Source organism: Colletotrichum acutatum, assembly GCF_030867785.1.
Source record: "Colletotrichum acutatum strain CBS 112980 chromosome Unknown BDZ83scaffold_8, whole genome shotgun sequence".
NCBI classification, from domain to species: Eukaryota; Fungi; Ascomycota; class Sordariomycetes; order Glomerellales; family Glomerellaceae; genus Colletotrichum; species Colletotrichum acutatum.
The window spans coordinates 589,584-611,138 of record NW_026849002.1 but is presented as its reverse complement, the minus strand read 5'-3'; the positions used below and the strand labels follow the sequence as shown (position 1 = coordinate 611,138).

Genomic DNA, 21,555 nt, shown 5'->3' with positions numbered 1-21,555 from the left:
CAGATAAGATATGCTTAAAAGGACGAAATAACAACAAACCAGTCGAGATCAAGTAGTTGCCTTAGACACTAGCTCAAACAACCTCGGATAATGGCATAGAGGTGATGGTGGGTTGATTGATTGATTGATTGATTCATGGTGGTGTGGTGCGCAAGAGAAAGCACGAGGATGGATGCATGGGCCGGGCGCTTAGTCGCTGGGCGAGACAGTGATTGGTGCAAGAGACAGCTCGACGGGACTCTGCACATATGCGGTTCGTTTGTTGGTGCCCGATGGACGGCGGCGGGTTGGCGCGCCGTTCTTTGTAGGAGGGGGGGGGGGGAGGGGATGGAAAGGGCGGAAGGGTATCAATACATGGGAGGAGGGGGTAGTGATGTAGTAGTGTAGGTTGGTTGGGCTAGGATGGGGTTTATTTTAGGAAGTGTTCGACTTACTCTGTCAGTCTGTCTTCGGGTGCAAGATGGGTGTTTTATGGTAAGGTTGGTTGGTTGAGTTTTGTTGGATGGGAAGTGCAGCGGCGTACCTTACCTAGGTGTGTTGGTGCCAAAGGTAAGTAAGTGGTATATGTACCGGTAGTCCAGCGAGTCTAAGGTAGTCAGGTACGTGAGACATGGGCATTTCTATTTGAGGCAGCAATGTCTCTCTCTCATGGAGCACTGTGGCCGCGCCTGTTGTCGTATGGTCTTGTGCGCTTGCTTCCAGAGATGTGAAGCGAGAGACAGCGATGACGGAGGTAAAAGTGAGTTGCCTCGCGATCGAACTGGGGTCGATAATGATCCTGTTTCGATCATTCTTGCTCGAGGTTATCCGAGACTAGATAAGTATCTACCACTGCGACCTTACCTACGTAGAGAGTGGTTGGACATTCGAGCACTGCTTGGTTTATTGGTGAGCCAGGAGCCGCCTGCTTAAGTCCCTAGGTAGGTGAATAGCTATCCGTACGTCTGTATGCGATGGCGAATTACTTCGTCCATTTGCCCGTCAGCCACGATGCTAAATCCTTGAGGAACGTGCTGGTCTAGGTATCTCAGGTGCTAAGGCATAAGGCAAGGTAAGGTAGGCAGATCATGTCCGATGTTTCAAATCCGTGGAAAGCTGATGGACAGGAGGATGTCACACGGTGCGATACCGAGCTCTCGTTCGCTTTTGAAACGGTACGTTTTGCCCGTTTCACACGCTGGCTACGTACCGTGTGAAGAGACGGGTTTCTTGACGGCGAGACACTGGCTGATGGAATCTACCAATGAAATTCATGGTTGTGGCCCGAGCTTCTGGCAGTGTCCGTTGTGGATCCCCAAGTGACCTCCCTCCCAGAGTCCCATCGCGTCGCCGTCCAGTCCAGGCGCAACTCGTTGCAACTCAGCCCGGTGCCACGTCAGGTTCTGGCCACAGGTCTACCTTACCTTACCTTACATACACTAGGAAGGTAGGGTACCTTAGGTATTGCGTACAATTCAAGGTACGGACACCTCCTCACCAAATCACTCACTCGACACTGACCTCAACTGAATCAGTGAATAATGCGCTGCAGAAGGACATGTGTCACCGCCTCCTCCGTACTCTAAATCACCCTTCGCCTGCCTTCCCTTGACATCCATCTCCCCGTTATTTTTCTCCACCCCCTCCTTCGCCTTTACTGCGTACGCTGTGAGGCATGCAAGAAGCGGTAGCGTAGGTACGGATATCCATAGATGCAGTAACCCAAGGTAGAGACTCAAGTGTGGGCTGCCTGTACCTGTACCCAAAGTACCAACCAACCCGCCGCAGTTCCCTTCAACGCCTTACAGGGGGGTGCTGCCCCTCTGATCGAATCACATTCGGCTGCGTTGCTCGTCAACTGCTTGCAACCGCCCGTCTTTCCACTCCCGTTTCCCACACACTTACCGGTAGGTTACCTTACCTTGGACTCATCCCTCCCGCCTGGCTTTGGCCTGCCTGCACCCATGACTTTGGAGGTGAAGTGTGCACCTCACCTCACCTCACTCATTCACTCCCTCGGTTGGGAGCGTCCATCCATCTCCCGTCTCGTTACTTCTCTCGTCCTTCTTGCATCAATTTCCATCTTCTGCCTTCCACGACCCGACGACGACATCTCGAAAAAAAAAAGTTAAACCGCATCATTCCTGACGCTCCAAACATTAGACGCAGCAAACGACGAGCCAAACGGATCCTTCCCCCGCCACCTACCGTTCGGTCCAAGTCAGGGGTGCGCATTTTTCCAGAAATTCTCCAGTTTTGTGACAACTCCCGCCCTCTTTGCTCAAGACGACGAGGGTCGGTGAGCAAAACCCCAGACCAGGTCCTGCCTGCTTCGGTTCCCTTTTCCTTCTTCCCGCCAGCTTTCTCGACAACTTGGAACTCAAACACACTGAACCATCCTACCCTGGACCTCGAACCACGGTCCGCTTTGCCTTTTGGGCTCCCAGAAACCTTCCTACCCACCACCACCATCCTCTTTGGCAAGCTTCGCTGTCGGTCAAGTTTCTTGCCTCTTACTCGTTGCGCCGACGGCATTTCGACTCGACCCCGTCACCGTCGCAGTCGCCGTCACCGTCAACCTCTCTACTACTACGACTCGAAAGAAATCCCCGCAGCAAAGCACAGCAATTCGGCTAGCTCTCTCGGGCTACGCACCCATGCTCCGCCATGTCCTCCCAAGATCGTGACGTCGAGGTCGATGTCGACGCTGATGGCCGAGTCATCAACCTCCCCGACTTTGGGGATATGCGCCCGCGCAAGGAGGCCGAGAAGAGTGAAAAGACCGAGAAGAAGGCTTCCCGAAGCAAATCAGAGCGCAGCAGCAGATCCGACAGAGAAAAGGGAGACAGAGAGCACCGATCACACCGCGTGAGCTCCCGCTCCTCAAAATCGAAAATCGCCGACGGCAGCGGCCTCGGCAGTGACGTCCATTCCCACTCCCACCGCCGCCACCGCACCCGCGAAGAACGAGACCGCGACCGAGAGAGAGACCGCGGACACGATCGCTCCTCTTCCATGACCGACCTCATTCCCGAAATGTCTCGGACCTCGCTGACTGGTCCGGCCTCGACTGACCGCATCTCGCTTCCCTACCCGACCTTCAGCAAGGCTCACAGCAAGGAAGCCGTCCGCAATAGTCGCGAGGACGTCTCGGGATCAGGCGTCGGTGCCACGAGAAGGGCCGATCCATTCACCCCCGAAGCCACCGATCTGGGCGACAGCGAACTCAAGCGATCCCAGAGCGTCGATCACTCCGAAAAGCAGCGCAAAAGTTCGTCCAAAAAGGAGTCGAGGCCGCCTAGTCCGCCCGAGACCGACTTGTCGGGCAAGAGACGATCTGCCACCCCCGAGGAATCGTCAAAGAAGGTGCGCGAGGAGCGTTCGAGCTCAAGACTTAGCGGTGAGACATCCAAGAGAGACCGGGAAGACAGGCCGAGCTCGCGTCTCAGTGGTCTGTCGAGATCCGGCTCCAGAGCCGACGATAAGTCTCGGGTGAGCTTCAAGTCAAAGACTAGCAGTCAGGCGACGTACGTCAAGTCGCCAGCATTTCCACCTGGCGTCCAGGAAAGCTTGAACATCAAGCCGAGCACTTCTCGATCTTCCTCGAAGCGAAGCTCCTCGAGCAAGAAAAGCCGACGTGCAGAGTATCACGATGGCGACTCGTCTCCCGAAAGCCTGCAGGACTCGTCTCCTAGAACTCCTACGCAAGCACCACCATTCCCACCGCCCTTCGCCATGAGCGACAAGCCTCCGGGGCCCCCTCCACAGGTTTACCCCGAAAACGACATCACACCTTCAGCCACCCCAATGACTGACATGCCTCCCCCAACGGGGCCCCCTCCACCCCCGCCACCACCCCCGGCCCTGGATGTACAGGAAGCACCGCGGGTGGACTACCTTTTACAAAACGGCGGTCTGATCCAGCCAATTCCGAAAACATTCCTCTCTGTTCTGCCTCGCCAGAATGGCGCCCGGCCATCGAACCCACCCCTGGTTGGCCCGCAGACTTTATTCGCACCCTTTTTCAACTTATTGGACCAGTACAATTCGGTTCTCAACCGCAACGGCTCCGTAGCAGTTGCGACTGGCCATCGATCTGTGGCTCGCCGTCTTCTAGACCGCCTCGAAAACGTCTTTTCCAGAGAGCTTCCTGAGCATGGATGCACTTGTGTAGTATGTGAAAGAGGCCCCGATATTCAACACCGTGGCCTCGGCTGGGGAGAGGTCCTCGAATGGGTTAGTGGTCGCATTGATCTTCCACAGTGGCCACCGTTTGATTTGGCCAGCTTGGGATCCAATGCTGCCGAAGTGTCGGCGGAGCTGCCACCGCGGCCCGACTCGCCAGTCAAAATCGACCCTGATATTGCCGAGGAGTTCCGCGAGCACTACCTTAGGCAGTCTAAGAAGGTCAGGGGAGCCGTCGACAAGTGGCTCAACACGTGCGGAGAGACCACCGCGCCGCCGCCCCAAGATGTAGACGACGAGACACTCACGTTTGCTATTCTCACAAACATGGATCCAGAAGACCAGCCGTATTTTAATGCGATTTTGGCTGGCTCTAACCATCCGAAGCCGGCAACGAGGGCTCCTACACCCTTGCACCGCGCTCGTCCGGATCTTCTTGTCAGAGCTGGCTTGGCTCTACAGCGTCTCTACCGACTGCAACAAGTACCCCGAGACGCAGAGGTTGCCATGTATCTCGTCAAGAACCCCCATACCCACGATCTGCTAGTCACAATGTCCGACATTAACACGCAAGAATGGGAGATTTTGACTTCTGGACGATTCGATGGCTTCCTCTGGTCCGGAGCAGATGGCGACGATACTCCCACAGCAGAATCCCGTGGTGCCACCCCTGCAAGCGGTTACTACCCCTCTCGGCCAGGGACCATGAGCCCCAGCGTGCGAGGAACCCCAGGTTTCTCAGCATCTCGCAACACTACACCATTCTCCACCTACTCTCGCGGCGCCACACCTGCGTCCTTTGTGAGCAATGCATCATCCGCGGCGGCCAACAAGCAGGCAGTATCACGAGACGAAGAAATGGAAATGGCCGTCTTGGCAGAGGTAGAGCGAGAAATCTACCAGGGTATGGAGGCGTTGGAGGATGCGTTTGAAGCCCTTCACCTCAGGGCCGAAGTCGTCCGGACTGCGTTGCGCAACCGCGGAGCAGGATTGATGCACAGCCTTCAAAGCCGCCGGCGGATCGATGTCCTGCCCAATCCGAGCTCCGGCAACTCGCAGTCATCAGGCTACGAACGGCCCAGCTGGGCGCAAGGCGACTACGACGCCAACAGCGACAGCGAATGGGGAGGCGACGACTTTGAGCTGGCCCCTGACGATTCGGCGAGTAACATTAGCAGTTCACGCCATCGACGACCAAAGAGACGTACAGAGCGACGGACACCGGCACCGATTGAGGAAGATGACGAGGAAAACTGAACTCTACGATAAAAGGAAAAATAATGAAATGCGTTTTTTTGATGATCGATTTTTGTTTTTCATGGTTTGCTATCAGTGAGCCAGAAAGCTGTTTACGAAAAAAGGGTTCGGAGAGAGATGAAACGAAATGATGTCAGAGTCACGAAAGTTCTATGGTTGTTTTGAAATACCAAGGTGGAATTATGCGATGAAAGCTGCAAATGTTGGACCTGCCATTCAAAGTTGGGACGGACGTTGATGCGATGACGAATGGATTCGTGAGGGCTTTGAGGAATAGGGGATACAGCCGACCGGATGGAGGTTGAAGGGGCTGGACACGTGTGAAGGGAACGTTTGGGTCTATTCTTTGACGGATAGATCCAGGTATGGATGGTTGGGTACACACGTTCAAACGCGGAATCATCATCATCGCATGCGTCAGAGGTCTTGAAGTCGGGTTTCTTTCTGTCCCGTTTGATCGTTGGTGTCCCGGGAGGCTGGGCCTGCGCCGTTGCGAGAGCGCGGAGGATCGCGCGCGCGCGAAACTGTCCATGGCCTTTTTCAATATCTTCTCCGACTTTGCATTGTTCACGGAGTCCTGGGTTTTATTTTTATTTTACATTACGGTCATACGGCGAGAGAGGGGTCTATTTGGTTCTTCCTACCTTTGCCCTTAACCTCAACTCAAATCCAAACGTTTTCCAAGGCTCATTGGTTTGTCTTGTTGATATTATCGAATCCTGCTTGTGTCCTTGTCATATCAGGCTCTCGTGAGACTAGGTGCCTCTGTGACTAGATCCTTGGGCTTCACTCTCGTTGGGATTGTTACACCCTTGATATCTATCAGTCACTTCACTGGTTAAGTATCACAGGGAGACAAGCAAGGGACCAGACCATGTAAGTCATCGCTGTATTTGAGTACCCGAGAAAGCAGAGATGCGTACGAGTCTATCTAGTTCGATGGATCTAGTTCCACGACTGAGGTCAAATGTTTTCTCTTCAGTCAGATCCTGTTGATGACCCAGAGAGATGATGCATATACTCCGCCCTCTCATGTGAGTAGACACCCTCCAAATTCGCCAAATGCTCCAAAAACCATCTCCCAGTAAAAAGTGTCCTCCCTTCAGACCAAAATACGCCGACCAGCATGTCCAAGATGGTATCAATCCATGTCAATCCCATCGCCCTGGTGAACCCGCAAAACCTGGCCAAGATTCCGGGTACCTCGCTTCACAGCCTCGGCGTTCCTGCCCGCAGCCTCAAAATCCTCCAGTTCCTTCTTGGCTCTCTTAGCATTTGCCTCTAGCGTTTTCTTGTCCCTCTTGGCCGACTTGTGCATGGCATTGACGGCCTGGGCGAGGGGGAATATCACGTCCTGGAGGCACGCCCGCAAGGCCTGGTTGTCCTTGCGGAGCTGTGCAAGTGCTAGATCTTGTTTCTTGAGGAAAGTTGTGTGTGCCTCCAGTTCCATAGCAAATTTATAGGAATTGCCAACCTGCTCTCCAACAGCGCGCTCAATGTTATCTAGTCTCTGTGTCTGGGCGAGGAGCTGACCACCTTGGTCTTCAAGTTGAGTAGTATGTTTGCCCGAGAGAGCGTCTAGCTTCTTGACCTTGTGCAGAGCTCGTCGAAGGTCCTTTGTAGAAATTCGCTTCCCGCTTTTGGAGGAAGAGGAGGAGGAGAAGGAGGAGTAAGGAGTTGGAGGCCTGTTGGACAAGGAGTTGACGTCTTGATGGACTGAGTTGGTCAACTTCGTCAGTTGCTCGGCAGACTTGGCGACGCCACCTATTTTCGAAGCCTGCTCAGATTCGACACCAGACATGCCTTGGAGATGACGACTGGCAGACGCTGAGGCCTCTGACTCCTCGTGCTGACTTGTAACAACCGGTGGCGGCTTTGGGGGCTGGAAATTGGTTAGCCACGGCAAAGCCTTCTTGGGACTGGTGATTGCAGCTTTCGCAATAGGTGAAGCCTGTGGGGAAGATCGGCCGGAGGGCTGAATATAATCATATTCGTGATCGTCGATCAAGGAGATGGCGTCGTCAGCTGAAGACCCCCTCTGTTGTTGCTTGGCTTGGGCCAGAACCTCCTCCGGATTGTCTTCTGATTCGGATCCCAGGTCCTCGGAGGAACGCTTCGGATTGGGCGGCACTCTGGCAAGCTTCTTCTCGGCGTGTGGCAACGTGGGGTCGCAGCATTTCGTCGCATCCCAGCCAGAAATCTCGAGTTTGGTGACGATGTCCTGCGGCAGACTGACATTGTTGATGAGTCGGATCGACTCCATCATTGGCGCCGAAGGTGGCCGTTGCCTGTACTGGGTTTCCTTCCAGTCCTTCATGAAATCGCCGTATACTCTCTGATCGCTAAGTGCTCTTGGCTTATTCTTTTCCAAGTCCCAGAGTACCTTGGAAATGTGGGTGTTGACCGCCTCGTTACAGGCCGGATACTTGCTGTAAGCGGGATTTTTGTAGCGTTTAGCCCACTTCCTCCAGCCAACGATCGATTGACCAGTGTATGGCTTGACCTTCATGATGTTGGGCTTTAAGGAAGACATAGATTCTTCCTGAGTAAGTTTTTGTGCTGGAGGGCGCTGCAGTGAAACTGTAGTTGCCTGCGGCGGGTTGTTGTTGTTGTTGTTGTTGTTGACGCTCTCGAGTAAAGTTTGGTCTGGCTTGGCTGTCAATTGGCCAGCAGACGTAGGTCGAGACGGGACAGTCGGCTGTGGTGTCCCTCTCTCAGAGGCTGCCGATGGAGAGATTGTCTGGAATCTACCAGGTTCGACGAACAAAGACGAAGACGTAGAAGGCGAATACCGTACATCCAGAGGAGGTGCTGTGGTTGTTGTCTGCGGCGTCATAGGCGTCACAGGCGTCACAGGCGTCACAGGCGTGATTCGGCTCTGCTGTGAGGATATACCTGCGGACATTGATGTACTCTGGTTGAGGTGCGGAAAATGGTTTTGAAAAGGAAAAGTCGCAGATTCCGAAGTTTGAGAAAAGGCAGAAGGAAGAGGACCAGGGACCGAGAAAGAAGGAGCGGCTTCTGGCCGGTCCTGCCTTCCGAATCCTTTTGGGTAAGACCAATTCCGAATCATAGTATTCGGGGGCTTCTCCTCCGGAATGGCAAGAAGATTGGTAGGTTCTTGGAGGAACTTCGACCTGTTGACAATTCGCAAGAACTCGATTCCTGGTATGGTATCAGAGAAGCCGGGTATGACCGAGGGAAGTCGTGAGTCGCGAGTGACAAAGGCGTAAATCTTATGCTTCGCCGGAGATTATGCTTCTCATGTAGAGGGGAAGGATTCGGGCTTCAAGACAAGGTATGTATGCGAACTACCATATGATCTACCTCGCCCTGCTGAATGTTCTGGTGTGGAGTGGTCAGAGTTGTCGGGCGAGAAGGACGTCGTTCTATCTGTCGTTTCGCTGTGCCTTCCTGCCGTGCGTCAAATGTATCCAGAAGGAGCTGTCATCGACAGGCTGTTTCTCTTTCGATTGATGAATCTCCTGCTTCTCGTCACTGACTTCCGTTAGGCCGCTGTTGCGTTGCGAGAGGCAATGGGTAGAATGAGAGGAGCCAGCGGCGTTGAGAAGAGGTGCGATTGAAAACTTCATCACAAAGCAGTACTACTGCCAGATCAACGACCGAGGAGAGAGCTGAGTGAATACTCGAACAAGGACAAAACTTCATGAGACTTTGACAATTAAATGCCTCCGCAGTAAAAATTCCGATCTTTCACCAAAGAAAAATGAAGCATTTACTAACGCAAGCAGAACTCTTCGGCTTCATTTAACACCTGTCCCACCCTGTACTTGAATACCTGGAGAGCGACGACACAGGTTCACCGCGACTGACGTTGAACAGAATGCGAGGTCAAACTACAGGTTCTCGTAGTGTAGAATAAAACTCTCTGGTGTCCGCTTTCCAGATGTCTGCATCTATGTGGGTGATATTCAATATCTTCCCCAGATTTCTCATGGCCCAACTTAAGCCGCTCACCAACAACCGACCTCCCGTTCTCCTTGTGGACATTTTCCACTCAAAGTCAACAGCCGAAAAAGCCCAGATAGTCAGACGCCCTGATCGCTCAGGTTCTCGAGTATGGCGATGGGCCACATATTCTGTCACCCACCTGCCACACCCTCAACTAACGAAAGTATAACCATCCCCAACCGCCTTCGTAACTACATGCAACCACACCCATCAGAGAATTCGTGATCCTATCCGATCTATCAGATTCCAGATTCCCACTACTGCCGGATCCCACCGCCCGCAGCAAGCCCCCTTCATACTTGTACCAGCCGCCTGGTTACGGCTAGGATCTTACCGATTAGACCACCAATTCAAGCAAAGCAATACTATTCATTGAGTACTGACAGATCCCTAGTATCAACGGAATTATCCAGAGATTGTCACCGCTAGTCGTAGCGTAGCCGACGCAATGTGTAAAACACTCCGATCCTCCTCGAGCTTAGAGGTCCAAAGCGTCCTGTATCTTGGTGACATTTCACGGCACTTGACACACTTGAGAAAGAAATATACTGACTCCGGGATTTGCCGTCGTCACCCAACTTCAAGTTCGAGTATAGGTGTCACGATACTTGGCATGAACTTTGAAAGTCCAATCCAGTACCCCTAGATAGGATCGTCATATCATAGTCAGAAAGGTGGCGCGCTTTCACAGCGTACTAGTACTTTCAAAGTGTCTCTGCCAGCCATCTATCAATGTAATCTCGGCACGACAGAGAGCTTAGTATGGCTTGAGTTTTCAATGAAACCGCGACTTACATCTCGAGAGGGGGGAAAAGAAAAAAGCAAGTAAGTAGCCCTTCAACACCAGTGGACGCCAAGCCCTAGCAGTTCGAAATTTCATGATCGACATCGCAATGCCACTGCTACTACACCATCAACCATGCCGCCAAGAGACAAAAGGTCAAGCATGAGGAAGCCCGCCGCTTGTGCAATTCTCATCGTCAAGGAGAAGGCTATCGACTATCCCCTGGTAACCTCGGAAACTCTTTTCTTTCTCTTCAATTTCCATCATGCTTGCAAAAAGAGCGTCGGCTTGGGGGTTCGACACCACGGAAACTCCTGCCCTCTACTTTGGCGTCTGCATAGGTCTGCTGGCACTCACCTCTGCAAAAGCCGTCCAGCAGAGTTTCGTAATCTATTCGAGGACAAACTCTCTCAAGAATATCTACGCTTGGATGTCAGTCATATACCCATAGGACAACCCAGTACCGCGCGGCTTCGAGGGGGTTCAGGGAAAATTGACACACACACACACACACTCCAGGGTATGGATTTTCTTCTCCGCCAACGCCACACAGGCGATTATAATTTTCTTACTATTCCGCGGAGACATTACAATCAAGTAAGCAAAAGGCCAAAACGTCCCCAACTCACTTTCACCTACTATTTTGCTAAATGCTAGTCAACATCAGCATGGGCTCCATGATTGCGGACGCCATCAGCTGGGTTCTACAAACCCAACTCGCCCCCCAGATTCTCGCAAACAGACTCGGTCTCCTCATGCACAACAAGCAACGAGTCAAATACATGAAGATAGGTCTGCTCGTCCTCATCGGCGTCTTCAACCTCGCATACATTGCCCTGAGGGTCGTCTTTACAATAGACCCCTCTCGGCTGGCCGTGGTTCTCAACAGATACTTGACTCGGCTGGATATAGTCATCGATCTGCTAGTTAACATTGTGCTCGACACAACATTTCTCATAATCATCAAGCGTGAGCTTATTGTCGGCGGCCTAGTCAAATATCGGCTTTTGTTCAATTGTGGTGTGGCGGCTGTGTGCCTTTCGATATCCTTGAATGTAAGTTTTCTGCGACACTAACGCGTTCTCCAAGTAAACATACATAACATGGGTCTGACCTTCTCTCTCTCCCTTCCTCAAAAAGGTTGTCATGATGATCCCCACATCTGCACCAAATTCTTATCATTACACCTGCACCCATCCGGTTGCCTACTGCGCCAGGCTCATAATCGAGATGCTGATGGCGGATTTGATTGCAGTGATTGCGCGGACCCCGCATGAGATGAGGGATCTTTGAGTAAGGTAGTTAGTGTGATCTAGCGCTTTGGATTGCCGCCGGAACCGCCATCTCGAAATGGGTCATGCTTAGTTCTGAGACAATTCAAGTACCTTCTTCCCCAATCATTGCACTCACCTCCCTCCCTTTAGCAAGTGACATGCTTTGAAAGAATTCGCCGAGGTCGATAGGACAGCATTGAAAGGAAGGAAGACAAGCTCGGAGACATAGCCTTTCCGTCTGAACAGCCACATTCCTTTACAATCCCTTCACTCTTAGGACAACGTAACAAAGGATCAAAGTCTTTGTTGAAATGATTTTTGAATTGTTGGGTTTGGGGAATTTTTAACTACTTACGACCTGGGGCATCATGAGCTATACATCCACACAACACGCGGGCCTCCCGTACGATGCTATGCCTGCCGCCGGTTTGAAATAAAAAGACGGCCAAGACGAAGACAATCGGAACATCCTCTGTGGCGCCCATCGAAAATCCGAGCAGAAACAGCAGCAACAACAAGTCCCGTCTTCCCCCCTCCCTCCTGCTCACTCCTCCACAACTGCCGACGACAGGGGAGGCTGCGTTTTTTATTTTTTGGCGGAGGACCACTCAGTCTTTCCATACACCTCCCTCTCATATCCAGCTGGCCTCCGGCCATCGTTTGCACGCTCTATTGCTCTTGAAGATCTTCTTCCTTTTGGACCTCTCGTAATCTTTTAGGAATGGGGTAATCGTAAATCTTTGCCTCATCAGTCTTTCCTGCAGCCGTTCGTCCACATCGACAGTTGGCAGCTTCGAGCCTTATCCACCGACTTTGCGTTGCGGAAGTGGCTCTTCGGATCATCTCGCGTCTCCCTCATAAGGTCTGAGCTGGGGCGGTCAGAGATCACTATACTCTTGACACGATCCTCACAGCGGGATGAGGGGCCCGGCTCGGTCATCGATGAAATCTCCGGTAGGGCTCTTAGCTAGCACCACCGTTGACAGGGGCGGCACCTTGTTGCTGAGCAAGAGCCAGTTGGGCAGCCTGGGCATTCTCGGTTGCCTTTTGCATGACGCCCTGCAGGGCGGCTTGGTCCTCGGCGGTGAGATGTGACGCAAGGGACTGGTAGAATTGAGGTTGCTCCTCCTCCATCTCTGCTCGGGGGTTAGCCTTTGTTCATATTAGACGGCATAGCCTGGAACTTACTCATCAAAGTCGCACTGAAAAGCTGGTAAGGGTCCACCTTGTCCAGGGGAGACTCGAGCAAAACGCTGTCCTCTCCAAGGTCGTCCTCAGACTCGATGTCGTCAACGCCACGGCTGAACTTTTGAGCCTCCTCGTTCAAGAACTCAAGGTACGCGGTGCTCTCATCGCGGCCTTCATTGGTCTCCTCCTCCTCAGGCTCGTCCTCGACGTTCCAGTTGGCCTCATCCTCAGCCCACTCATCCTCTTCGCCATAGTCATAGGTGCCGGCGTCGAGGTGGTAGTCGTCACGGAGTGCCTCCTCGCGGTTCTTCATAGCGGCAGGCAGCGTCTTGAACAGCTCGGTGACGCCCTGCAGCAAGCGCGGCCATCCAACGGCAATGCTCTGAGGGACCTGGTCGGCCTTGAGGCTGAGCAGAGCCGCAATCGCGACGATGCACAGCTTCTTGTCGTGCACCCGGGTGAAGTTGGACATGCTGCCGAACCACAAGCTGAAGAATCGGTTGGTCCAGCCCTTGGTCTCGAGAATGTGGAGAGTGAGAATGGGATTGTAGTGGATGGAGTTGATGACCAGCTCCATGAGGTGGATCTTATAAGCCTTGACCTTGACATCCTGAGCAGTGAGAACAGTCATGGCGAACTCGATGAAACGCAAGACGTAGTTGTCGATGTTGCCGCGAAGGTTCAGCATCATAGCCTCAGCCAACTTGCAAGCACAAATTCTGTCGACGCCTCCAACCTTGTTGTCGTTGAACATATCCGAAATCATGGAGAAAAGAGCCTCAATGTACTCGGGCTTCTGCACCAGCTGGCCAGCTCCGTACTGGACAAAGTTGTCCAGGGCGGGCAGCATATCCTCCAGGTAGAGCTCGGCGCCAGCCTTGAAAGTGGCGTGGATGAGCTCGAAAGCCTGCCACATGGTGGGGGAGATGCCCTTGGCAGCAAACGTGCAGCTGTCAATGATCTCAAAGACTTCGTTGTACAGGTCGTACAGCTTGTTCTCGAGAGTAACTTGGATGACAGGCATGAGGACGGCCTCGATATGGAGCAGAACATCGGGAGTGCTCTCGAGAGTGAGAATGAGAGTGCCAATGGTCTGAAGAACGCCGAGGGCGGTGATGCTCTTCTCGTCAAGGTAGTCACCAAACTCATCCTCACCATTGTCCTTGTTCTTGTCCAGAACCTCACGGACGATGCGGAGGTAGGTATCTCTCAGCTGCTCGCTAAGGGCAACGGCAAATGGCGTCAGCTCAGTGGCAAAGACCTCGACGAAATCCTCCATGACGTTGGCAAGGGCATCGATATCGGCCTCGTTGGCGAGCTTAAGCAGCTGCTGCATAATGGTAGGGATGCTCTGCTGCATGCTGGTACGAATGATATCGTGTCTGATGAGAGGCTGCAGGGCAAGCGCGGCAGTGACACGCACGGGCAGCGCGACGTCTGCCATGCAGTCGAGGATGTGGCGGTAGATGGTCAGGAGGTTGTTCTGGTCCTGGAAGTTGAGCTGCTCGAACTTCTCGATTGTGTCGCAAGCTCGCGCGCGCAGGTATCCCTGCTGGCTCGTAAATTCGGGGAAAACGTAGCGGACGAGGAAGTACTCGACTTGGTCGGCGATGGGGCTCTTCTTGCCCAAGATGACCGGCGCCAACGTGCCAATCATTCTCAGGGCACCCTCCTTGGCGATGTGATTCTTCTTGTCCTCCGGCGCCTGCTCGTACTCGTTGACCACGGCGTTGACAAACTTAAGGATCTCAAAGGTCTGCTTTCTTCGGTTCTTCGTCAGGCCGACGAGGAAGTTGGTGGCCGCAACATCGGGAGCCGAGGCCTCTTCGTAGAAATTGAGCTTCCTGTGAAGATATTCATCGGGCTCGTCCTCGAACTTCTCGATATCCTCCTCGGACAGGCAAAGAACGGGGAACACGAAGTGCATCACCAGGTTCTGCAGGTGAGGCTTCAGGTGATTCCACATCTCCTTGGGGCGTACCGACTCGTCGAGGAAAACCAAAGTGTATGACAGGCAGGGTCTGCTGAGCCAGGCCGTCTTCGCAACCCATTTCTCGATCTCGGCCAAGTAGTGCTTAAGAATCTCAGGCGCAATCGTGGCGGAGAACTCCTTGGCAAAACGAACGGCGTCCTCGTCCTTTGTGTTGGTGACGGATTGGGGGTTGCCGTGTCTATTACAGTGTTAGCCAGTCCTCGAAATGCTAAAAGGACTGCAGGCCGATTTTTACCTGATGAACAGTCTGTTCAAGTTGAAGTACGCCCACTTCTTAGCCTTCCACCAGTGGTGTTTTTCACGCTCATATGAATCGTCGGCCATGGCGCTGGCGGGAATAGTCTTTGAAACGGTCTGGAGGAAAACGGTGCACCAGCCAAAGTTGGTTTGCTGGGCGCGAAGGAAAGCAGAGAGTTCGAGCTAGGACGGTGTCAGCCAAAACGTTACAAAGCCAGTCACAACAAGAGGAGGATTTTGTATATACCCAGGTTGCGTGCTTGTAAGCCTTGAGGGCCAAGTGGAGCATCTCCCCAGCCTCATCGCTCTCTTGCGCGATGAGCTCGTTGCAGATGGCCAACAGTCTGGGGAAGCTGGCCTCGATAATCTTGTCGAAATGGACTCTGTTATCGCCGTCCGAAGACTTGAATCGGTAGGCGCGGCAGATGGCGAGAAGACATTGCAGACCAGCCAAAACGGAGGCGGCATCGTTCGTGTTCAGGAGCTGCATAGTGTAGTCCATGAAGTTGGGCCACTTCTCGGGGAAATCGAAATGCAGGATGCGCTGGAGGACGGGGATCAATTGTTGCCGGACCAGCCCCTGAGAGGCGGCCATGATGGGCAACAGGCGGTCGCGGAAGCGCGCCTTCTCATCTTCGGCGATTTGTGTGTCATTCGGGTTGTGGTCCGACTTTTCCCATCCGCGATTTACGCGGTTCTTGATATAGATAACGGCTAAGAGGAGGGACCGTTTAGTATGTCTGCTTGGCTGGGTGAAGCCATACGGGAGCAAGGCAGGGTAGGGGGGCAACTGGATTCGAGAGGAGCTGTCCACGTACTTGATAGTCGCACACTGTTGTCTTGCTCGTTCTGAAGGACCTCGAGGAGAACGTCCATAAACCCCGGGTGCTCTTCGATCTAAGTGGCAGGAACAAATATGTCAGCCGGCAAATCCAACATCAAGGGTGACTCCGTGACTATGCCCCGTCCGACCCGATGCCGGGCACCTGGAGCGGGCAGCAGGTCCGTGAGGGTGCGAAGACGTGTGGCCGATAGGTATGCATCTCGTCCATGCTGTATACATCTGTATATGTGCGTGCGGTGCGATGTAGTGCGGATCGTCCCTGGCGCAGTCATGGAGGGGCCATTCGTGGGGGAGGGGGCGGGATCTCTCAGGACACGAGAAGGGGCCAGCAGGAAGCGAGAGCGGGAAAGGAGGACGGTTGGGAAAGGCAAAAAGAGAGAAGTTCTCGTGTTCATACCTGCTTCAGCTGAATCTCAGCCCGCCGTCTCGTGTCGGCATCGGGGTCCAAACTGGCCGCGAGCAGGCCTCGAATCGCCGTGGTGTCCATCTTGGGTGAATTGACGGGGTGATGTCGAGGCGAAGGCGGGATAGGAGTTGAGAGGAAGGAAAGCGGTGCGGGTGGTGAAGACAAAATTTTGGGCGGGTCGACTGTGTTGCCTCGAAATGGCGGGGCATGCCACGGCGACGGCGGTACGGCGTGTGTGGGCGTAAGGTACTGGCAGTGGAAGTGTGCGTGCGTGTGTGCGGGTGTGGGCGTCGCTGCGTTAAGGTATGTACCGGGCTGCGTAGGCGTAGGTACTGAGGTGCGTATTTCGTACTGCGTGTGCGCTCGCTGGGCTGGGCTGGGCTGGGCTGGCCTTGCTGCTGCTGCGTGGGAATAAAGGCCAAGTCAGGTCGAGGAACCACGGGAAGTCAAAAACGCAAGGGTCGACGGTCTGAGGTGAGTGCTGAATGACTGACTGACTGAAAGGACGGTAAGGAAAGTTGGCTGAGACGTGCGTGGTAGGGAGGGTAGTGAAGGGTCTAGTAGGAAAAGGGAAAGGAAGGGGACAGGAACCAAAGTTCAAGAGGTACACCGGCTGGGCTAGGCTGGGTACCTCGTGTCGCAATGGGACTCCGGGGCAAGGCGAGGAGGTACTGCTGGGTGCTTCCAAGCAGGTTCCTTCAGGTATTGCTAAGGCATTGACTGAGCTTACCTGATCAGGCCTGACGTGTAGCGGGTTGTTGTTGGCGCACAAGGCGTCGGATGGCTTCTAAGGTAAGTTCTGGGCAGCGGCGGGCTACTTTCATGAACTAACGTAAGGCGGGCAGGGGAAAGGGACTCGGGCGAGTTTGTAGCTGCTTGTCTGTTTCTGACTCTTGGCTTTCTGTCCGTCTGCCTGTCTTCTGTCTTGGAAAGAAAGAAATGTCTGTGTGTGTGTGCGTGTGTCTGATGTACGTGTCTGATGAGACGGCGCGGCTTCGAAGGTACAAGTCCACGGTGATGTAAACGCTCGAGATGATTGGCTGCCGGCGGGTTCCTCCAGCTCTGAAAGATCACAACAATGAACAATGCCTCCCGTACTGCGTACGGGAAGGCGTCTCCAACTTTGTAATGCGGGTTTTGTATTGATGCCTGATCACGGGAAAAGAAGAGCGGGAGCGAGACGTGAAGAGTTTTGTTAGACATTGCCATGTTTCCTGCCTGATGATTTCCCTCTTTCAAACTGCGTCCCAAAAAGCAACACTGACCCTTTATTTTCTTTCGCCTTGTCGATGGCGGGTGTCAGACGGCAGTGACAGACAATCCCGGCTAGGCTGAAATGTGGTGGGCCGTGAACCTCTATTCTCATGGTTGCGACGGATTCAGGATTTCAATCTCAAGCCCCTGAGTGCGCAATGCGTTCCTCCTGTCTCTGTAGTTGACGCAGAGCGGCATTTCGCCTTCTGTTACAATGCTGCCGTCTAGACATGAACCGACATTGGAAGAAAATGCCATCTGCCAATACTCTTATCACGACAAGAGACCGGTTGGGTGGACAAGACGATGGCCCATCATCCCAAGACGAAGAAACTTCGTGTCACGATACTGCGTACGTGCTGTTGCTTGTCTTGGTGTCCATTTCCCGCTTTGGAACAGTATCCCATGGGATGCAACCGCGTCTCAGGGAGATAGGGAGCGGCAGGAAAAGGTGTGTGTCTGTGTGGGAATATCGTCCTTTACAAGTCCAAGCAAACAGGGGACCGGCTGCTAAAACGAAATCCACAGAATTGGTTGATACTACCTCACGCTGCCCTCCTTCCCACCCACCTTATTCGTGCTGAGCTTTTGGGAAGTGTTTAGGCATTCGTACCTTACCTTACACAGTCGACTCCCCTCTGTTGAATGTTTTGCTTCCTTCTTGATTGTCGCAGCTGGATGCTGCCATGTAGACCTACCTACTTAGGCAAAGCACCCTACTACGGGATCCCCAGGGGAGCAGAGAAATGGAAGTAGCAGTCTAGGAGTGCGTTCCGTACGTGATGCCCCTCAGACTACCTCATTACCTAAGCTGCCTTACGGAGTACTAGTGAACGAACAATGTTTTTTTTCTTTTCTGTCGGCAGAAAAGGCAGCAAATGCCAAAATGCAGGCAAACACAAAAGTGCGCCGCCCACCGCCTCCACTCGCCCTGAAAGCGGTATGGCATCAGGGCAGCCTAAGGCGCCAATACTACAATTCCATTGGTCCGTCTTTGCTCCGGCCATTGTCGGGGTCCCCACTACCGACAGAATGCCCCCCCTGCAACTTCTGTTTTTTCTCCTTCACCGCCCGTCCCACGGTACCTGTCGTGCCTGTCGCACCTGTCAACCCAAAGGGTAGGTCGGCGCCTTCCAGACCCCTCCTCGTCCCTCCTTCCCCTCCCCCTCCATCCCATCCACCTCATCGTTCCTGCCAACCCGACTTCGAATTTCTACCAAAGGTACCTTTACATTTGGAATCGCGAATAGTGTAGAGCGCTCCTAATGCCTCATGTTTCCAAGTTTCCGCTACAACCATCCCTATATATGATATATGAGCATTCATCTCCAAATTTCCAACCCCGATTAACAGAAAAATTTCCAGGGGCCGTTCTTGACCCCTCCATATCGATCCCCGTGTCAACTGGCTTGGTCACCCCGTCCTCGGTGTGGGCCGAGTTCCCACTTCACCGGAGCGCAATCGCCGGACAAAGCTCCACAAAACAAAACCTACGGGATACTTCACCTTGCCCGTTTTTCATGATCGCTCGAGGCCCTTCCGTATTGAGAGAACCCCTATTTACTCATTTTTCTTTTTCTCTCTTCCATTTTTACACCTCTTTGTCTCGCCGCCTCTATACACTGTGCGCACGAGAATTGTCGGGCAATGGTGTGTGGTTTATCCGCGTCAACCGCGTCTAAGTCACAGCAGTTAGAGATAAAGATAAGGTCACGATCCCGTCTTTTTTAGCACGCGCCCCGCAAAAATGCCGGAGTCTCGCGGTGCAACACCGCTGTCCTCCTACCTCGATCGAAGTCTCAGCATCAAATCTCTTTGTCCCTCAGGGCGCTTCAAAACGCCCCATGGCCATTCAACTGCCCGTCATCTGTGTTTGACGAGGCTTTGAAGCTGGTATGCAAACCGTTGATCCATCTCACTCCTGTCCTTCTTGGTCTCTGCTACGTTTATAATGGTCCTCAATTTGGAACAAGACCGATTCGTTGGATGAAAAGTGTTACTTCTTACGGAAGCGAAAAGTTGGAAATACGCATTGGACCCCTTTCCTTTCTAAGCCTCCAGAAACAAGGTTCATCGCAGTAGCTTTCAAACCTCCAACATCAAGACCCCTGGGTACGATGCTAGAGCCTCCTCCTTCATCCATCCCGTCATCATTAAGCCTGAATCGATGCCCTCAGAAGTCAGCACCGAGGGTCCCCCCTTCTCGTCCATGCCAGCCCCGAGAGAATACGCTCCTCAATACTAATAGGAAACCCAATAGGTTCATCAAAGCCATCTCTACACCTACCTCATGTCCCTCTCACAAGCCGAATTTTGGGGTGCCAGATGCTCTGTTCAGCATACCTTACCTGAGCTTTGATGTACCCATCCTTGAAGTGTCTTACGCAACTGGTTTCCTTTCTTGACATTGAGTGTCAAGATTCCAAGGCCAAGATCACGACCTCCTCGTCCTTCTCAAGAACATGAACCTACCTCCTGATAAACCTGAAGAACTCGACTGCGATACCATCCTCCCTACTCCATCTGAGAATTTCATCCCATACTTCTCCTCTCTCCCAAATATTCATTCCAAAAAGGGATAGTGCCGTATATCCAATAGAAATCATTGAGCCGTGGAAAGGGACAAAGAAAATGAGCAAGTCATGACAAGCAACATCAAGATAAGGGCGCTCCTCCAATATGCGGGGAGAAGCAGAGAGACGTATATAAGGGGCCGTGGCAAAATCACACATCAACTTTGCGATCCGATCAGTCTTGGCAGGGCAGGGCAATGAATCAGATCAAGTTCAGACCTCTGGGGAAGGGTTGTGGGGGGGCCAGGGCGGACAAGAACTGTTCATGTGCCTTCTCATCTTTCTTCGTTTCTCGCCACCCAACTTGATCACTGAAAGAAAATGAACACTCCAAAAAGAGAAGAGGAAACCCCAAATTTGGTATTCAGCATCCTCCCTCCCCCCACGGAGTCGAACATTGCCTCACTCTGTGAGTGTATCCCACGGACCCCTCTGAGCCTAACCCTGCGTCTTCTGATAAGTGGTCAAACATGATGCCAGGTATCCCGACATAGCATGTCGAAAACCCTCCATCTAGGCATATACTCACCCGACTTCCCCATACCTGGATAACCCCCATCCCCAACCCAAAGTCTATCAGCAGGATCACCCCCCCTCCCCCCATTCGCCGCGCCGCCCAATCCTTTTTTCCCCGATATGAAAAAAATAAAAATAAAATCGATCCCAATAGAATGGGTAGATTGCCTGACAAACTGAAGCTTTAGACCACACACACGACACGAGCGGTGCCCGTCTCGCCAGTATCGCAGAGGGAGGGTAGGTGAACAAGATGGCATCTCATGCGACTGGGGTGATGCTGGGCAAGACTGTCCAGATGCGACCTGCTGAGTATCAAGACGCGTCTTCAAGATGACGAATGACGAGGAAATGCTCAAGGTGGAATAAGTGATTATCGACATGATCCAGAAACGTTCAATTCATTACGGAAACTTAGTCATCATTCAATAGCCGATAACCGCTGGTTATCATATGCCCAAACGCCAAATACAACAATCAAAAACGCATAAATGAATCCGGTAGATGTCACCACAACTCCAAAACTTTCCAGAAATCTGGGTCCAAACGTAGACAATCGCCGATATATGCAATACATCAAGTCCGCTCGATTGAGCCACTGCTACCCACCCATCCTGGCCATAACTTTGTGTGCTTGTTCCCTGTGAAGCCTGCGACGAGCGTGTTAGTTCCCACGTTCGATGTCCCGGCTTGGATAGATATGGTTCCACGATGCGAATAGAAACACAGAACGAATAGAAATAGTGGTGACTAACGAGCTGTTCCGGAAGGGCTGCCAGGGAGGCTCCATATGATCCAGGAAATATTCCATAAGGCTGGGCAGCCGCAATCCAGGGAAAGTAGTCCAGAAAAGTAGGGTCGAGTCGTTTGTACCATGTGCCTAGCCTGGTGCTAGTGAGCCTCAACCATGCCTTAATTTCAGGTCACAGTGGGTAGTGGGTGGTACCATGAACCGCCAGACTCGTGTCCCATGGCAGGCTGCATTGATGATCGCAACATGCATCCAAAAAGCAACGGATGTTATCTGGTGCCAAGGTATATTGACCGGTAACGGCCACTCATGGTCGATGGAACGTCTTGACCATTGTATCGA

At 52.8% G+C, this 21,555-nt stretch overlaps 4 protein-coding genes across 4 annotated transcripts; 3 read left to right on the top strand and 1 right to left on the bottom strand.

The window, feature by feature from the left end:
• Positions 1 to 2,646: 2,646 nt before the first annotated feature.
• On the top strand, positions 2,647 to 5,421 carry BDZ83DRAFT_567111 (uncharacterized protein; the record flags this gene model as incomplete). The annotated part of the gene is made up of 2 exons (XM_060503924.1): positions 2,647 to 2,697; positions 2,743 to 5,421. 2 exons carry the CDS (start codon positions 2,647 to 2,649, stop codon positions 5,419 to 5,421), a joined length of 2,730 nt encoding a protein of 909 aa, XP_060370233.1.
• A 776-nt stretch (positions 5,422 to 6,197) lies between these two features.
• Positions 6,198 to 6,742, top strand: BDZ83DRAFT_603418 (uncharacterized protein). Its single transcript, XM_060507226.1, has one exon. The coding sequence runs from the start codon at positions 6,484 to 6,486 to the stop codon at positions 6,691 to 6,693; it is 210 nt and encodes a 69-aa protein (XP_060370232.1). The 5' UTR covers positions 6,198 to 6,483; the 3' UTR covers positions 6,694 to 6,742.
• A 3,700-nt stretch (positions 6,743 to 10,442) lies between these two features.
• Positions 10,443 to 11,470, top strand: BDZ83DRAFT_747800 (uncharacterized protein; the record flags this gene model as incomplete). Its single annotated transcript, XM_060513505.1, has 4 exons — positions 10,443 to 10,609; positions 10,697 to 10,774; positions 10,845 to 11,232; positions 11,318 to 11,470. 4 exons carry the CDS (start codon positions 10,443 to 10,445, stop codon positions 11,468 to 11,470), a joined length of 786 nt encoding a protein of 261 aa, XP_060370231.1.
• A 791-nt stretch (positions 11,471 to 12,261) lies between these two features.
• Positions 12,262 to 16,105, bottom strand: BDZ83DRAFT_426633 (importin-beta domain-containing protein). The gene is made up of 5 exons (XM_060503011.1): positions 15,688 to 16,105; positions 15,117 to 15,583; positions 14,868 to 15,052; positions 12,640 to 14,810; positions 12,262 to 12,587 (listed from the first exon to the last, which is right to left on the bottom strand). Exons 1-5 carry the CDS (start codon positions 15,743 to 15,745, stop codon positions 12,415 to 12,417), a joined length of 3,054 nt encoding a protein of 1,017 aa, XP_060370230.1. The 5' UTR covers positions 15,746 to 16,105; the 3' UTR covers positions 12,262 to 12,414.
• Between the last annotated feature and the right edge of the window lie 5,450 nt (positions 16,106 to 21,555).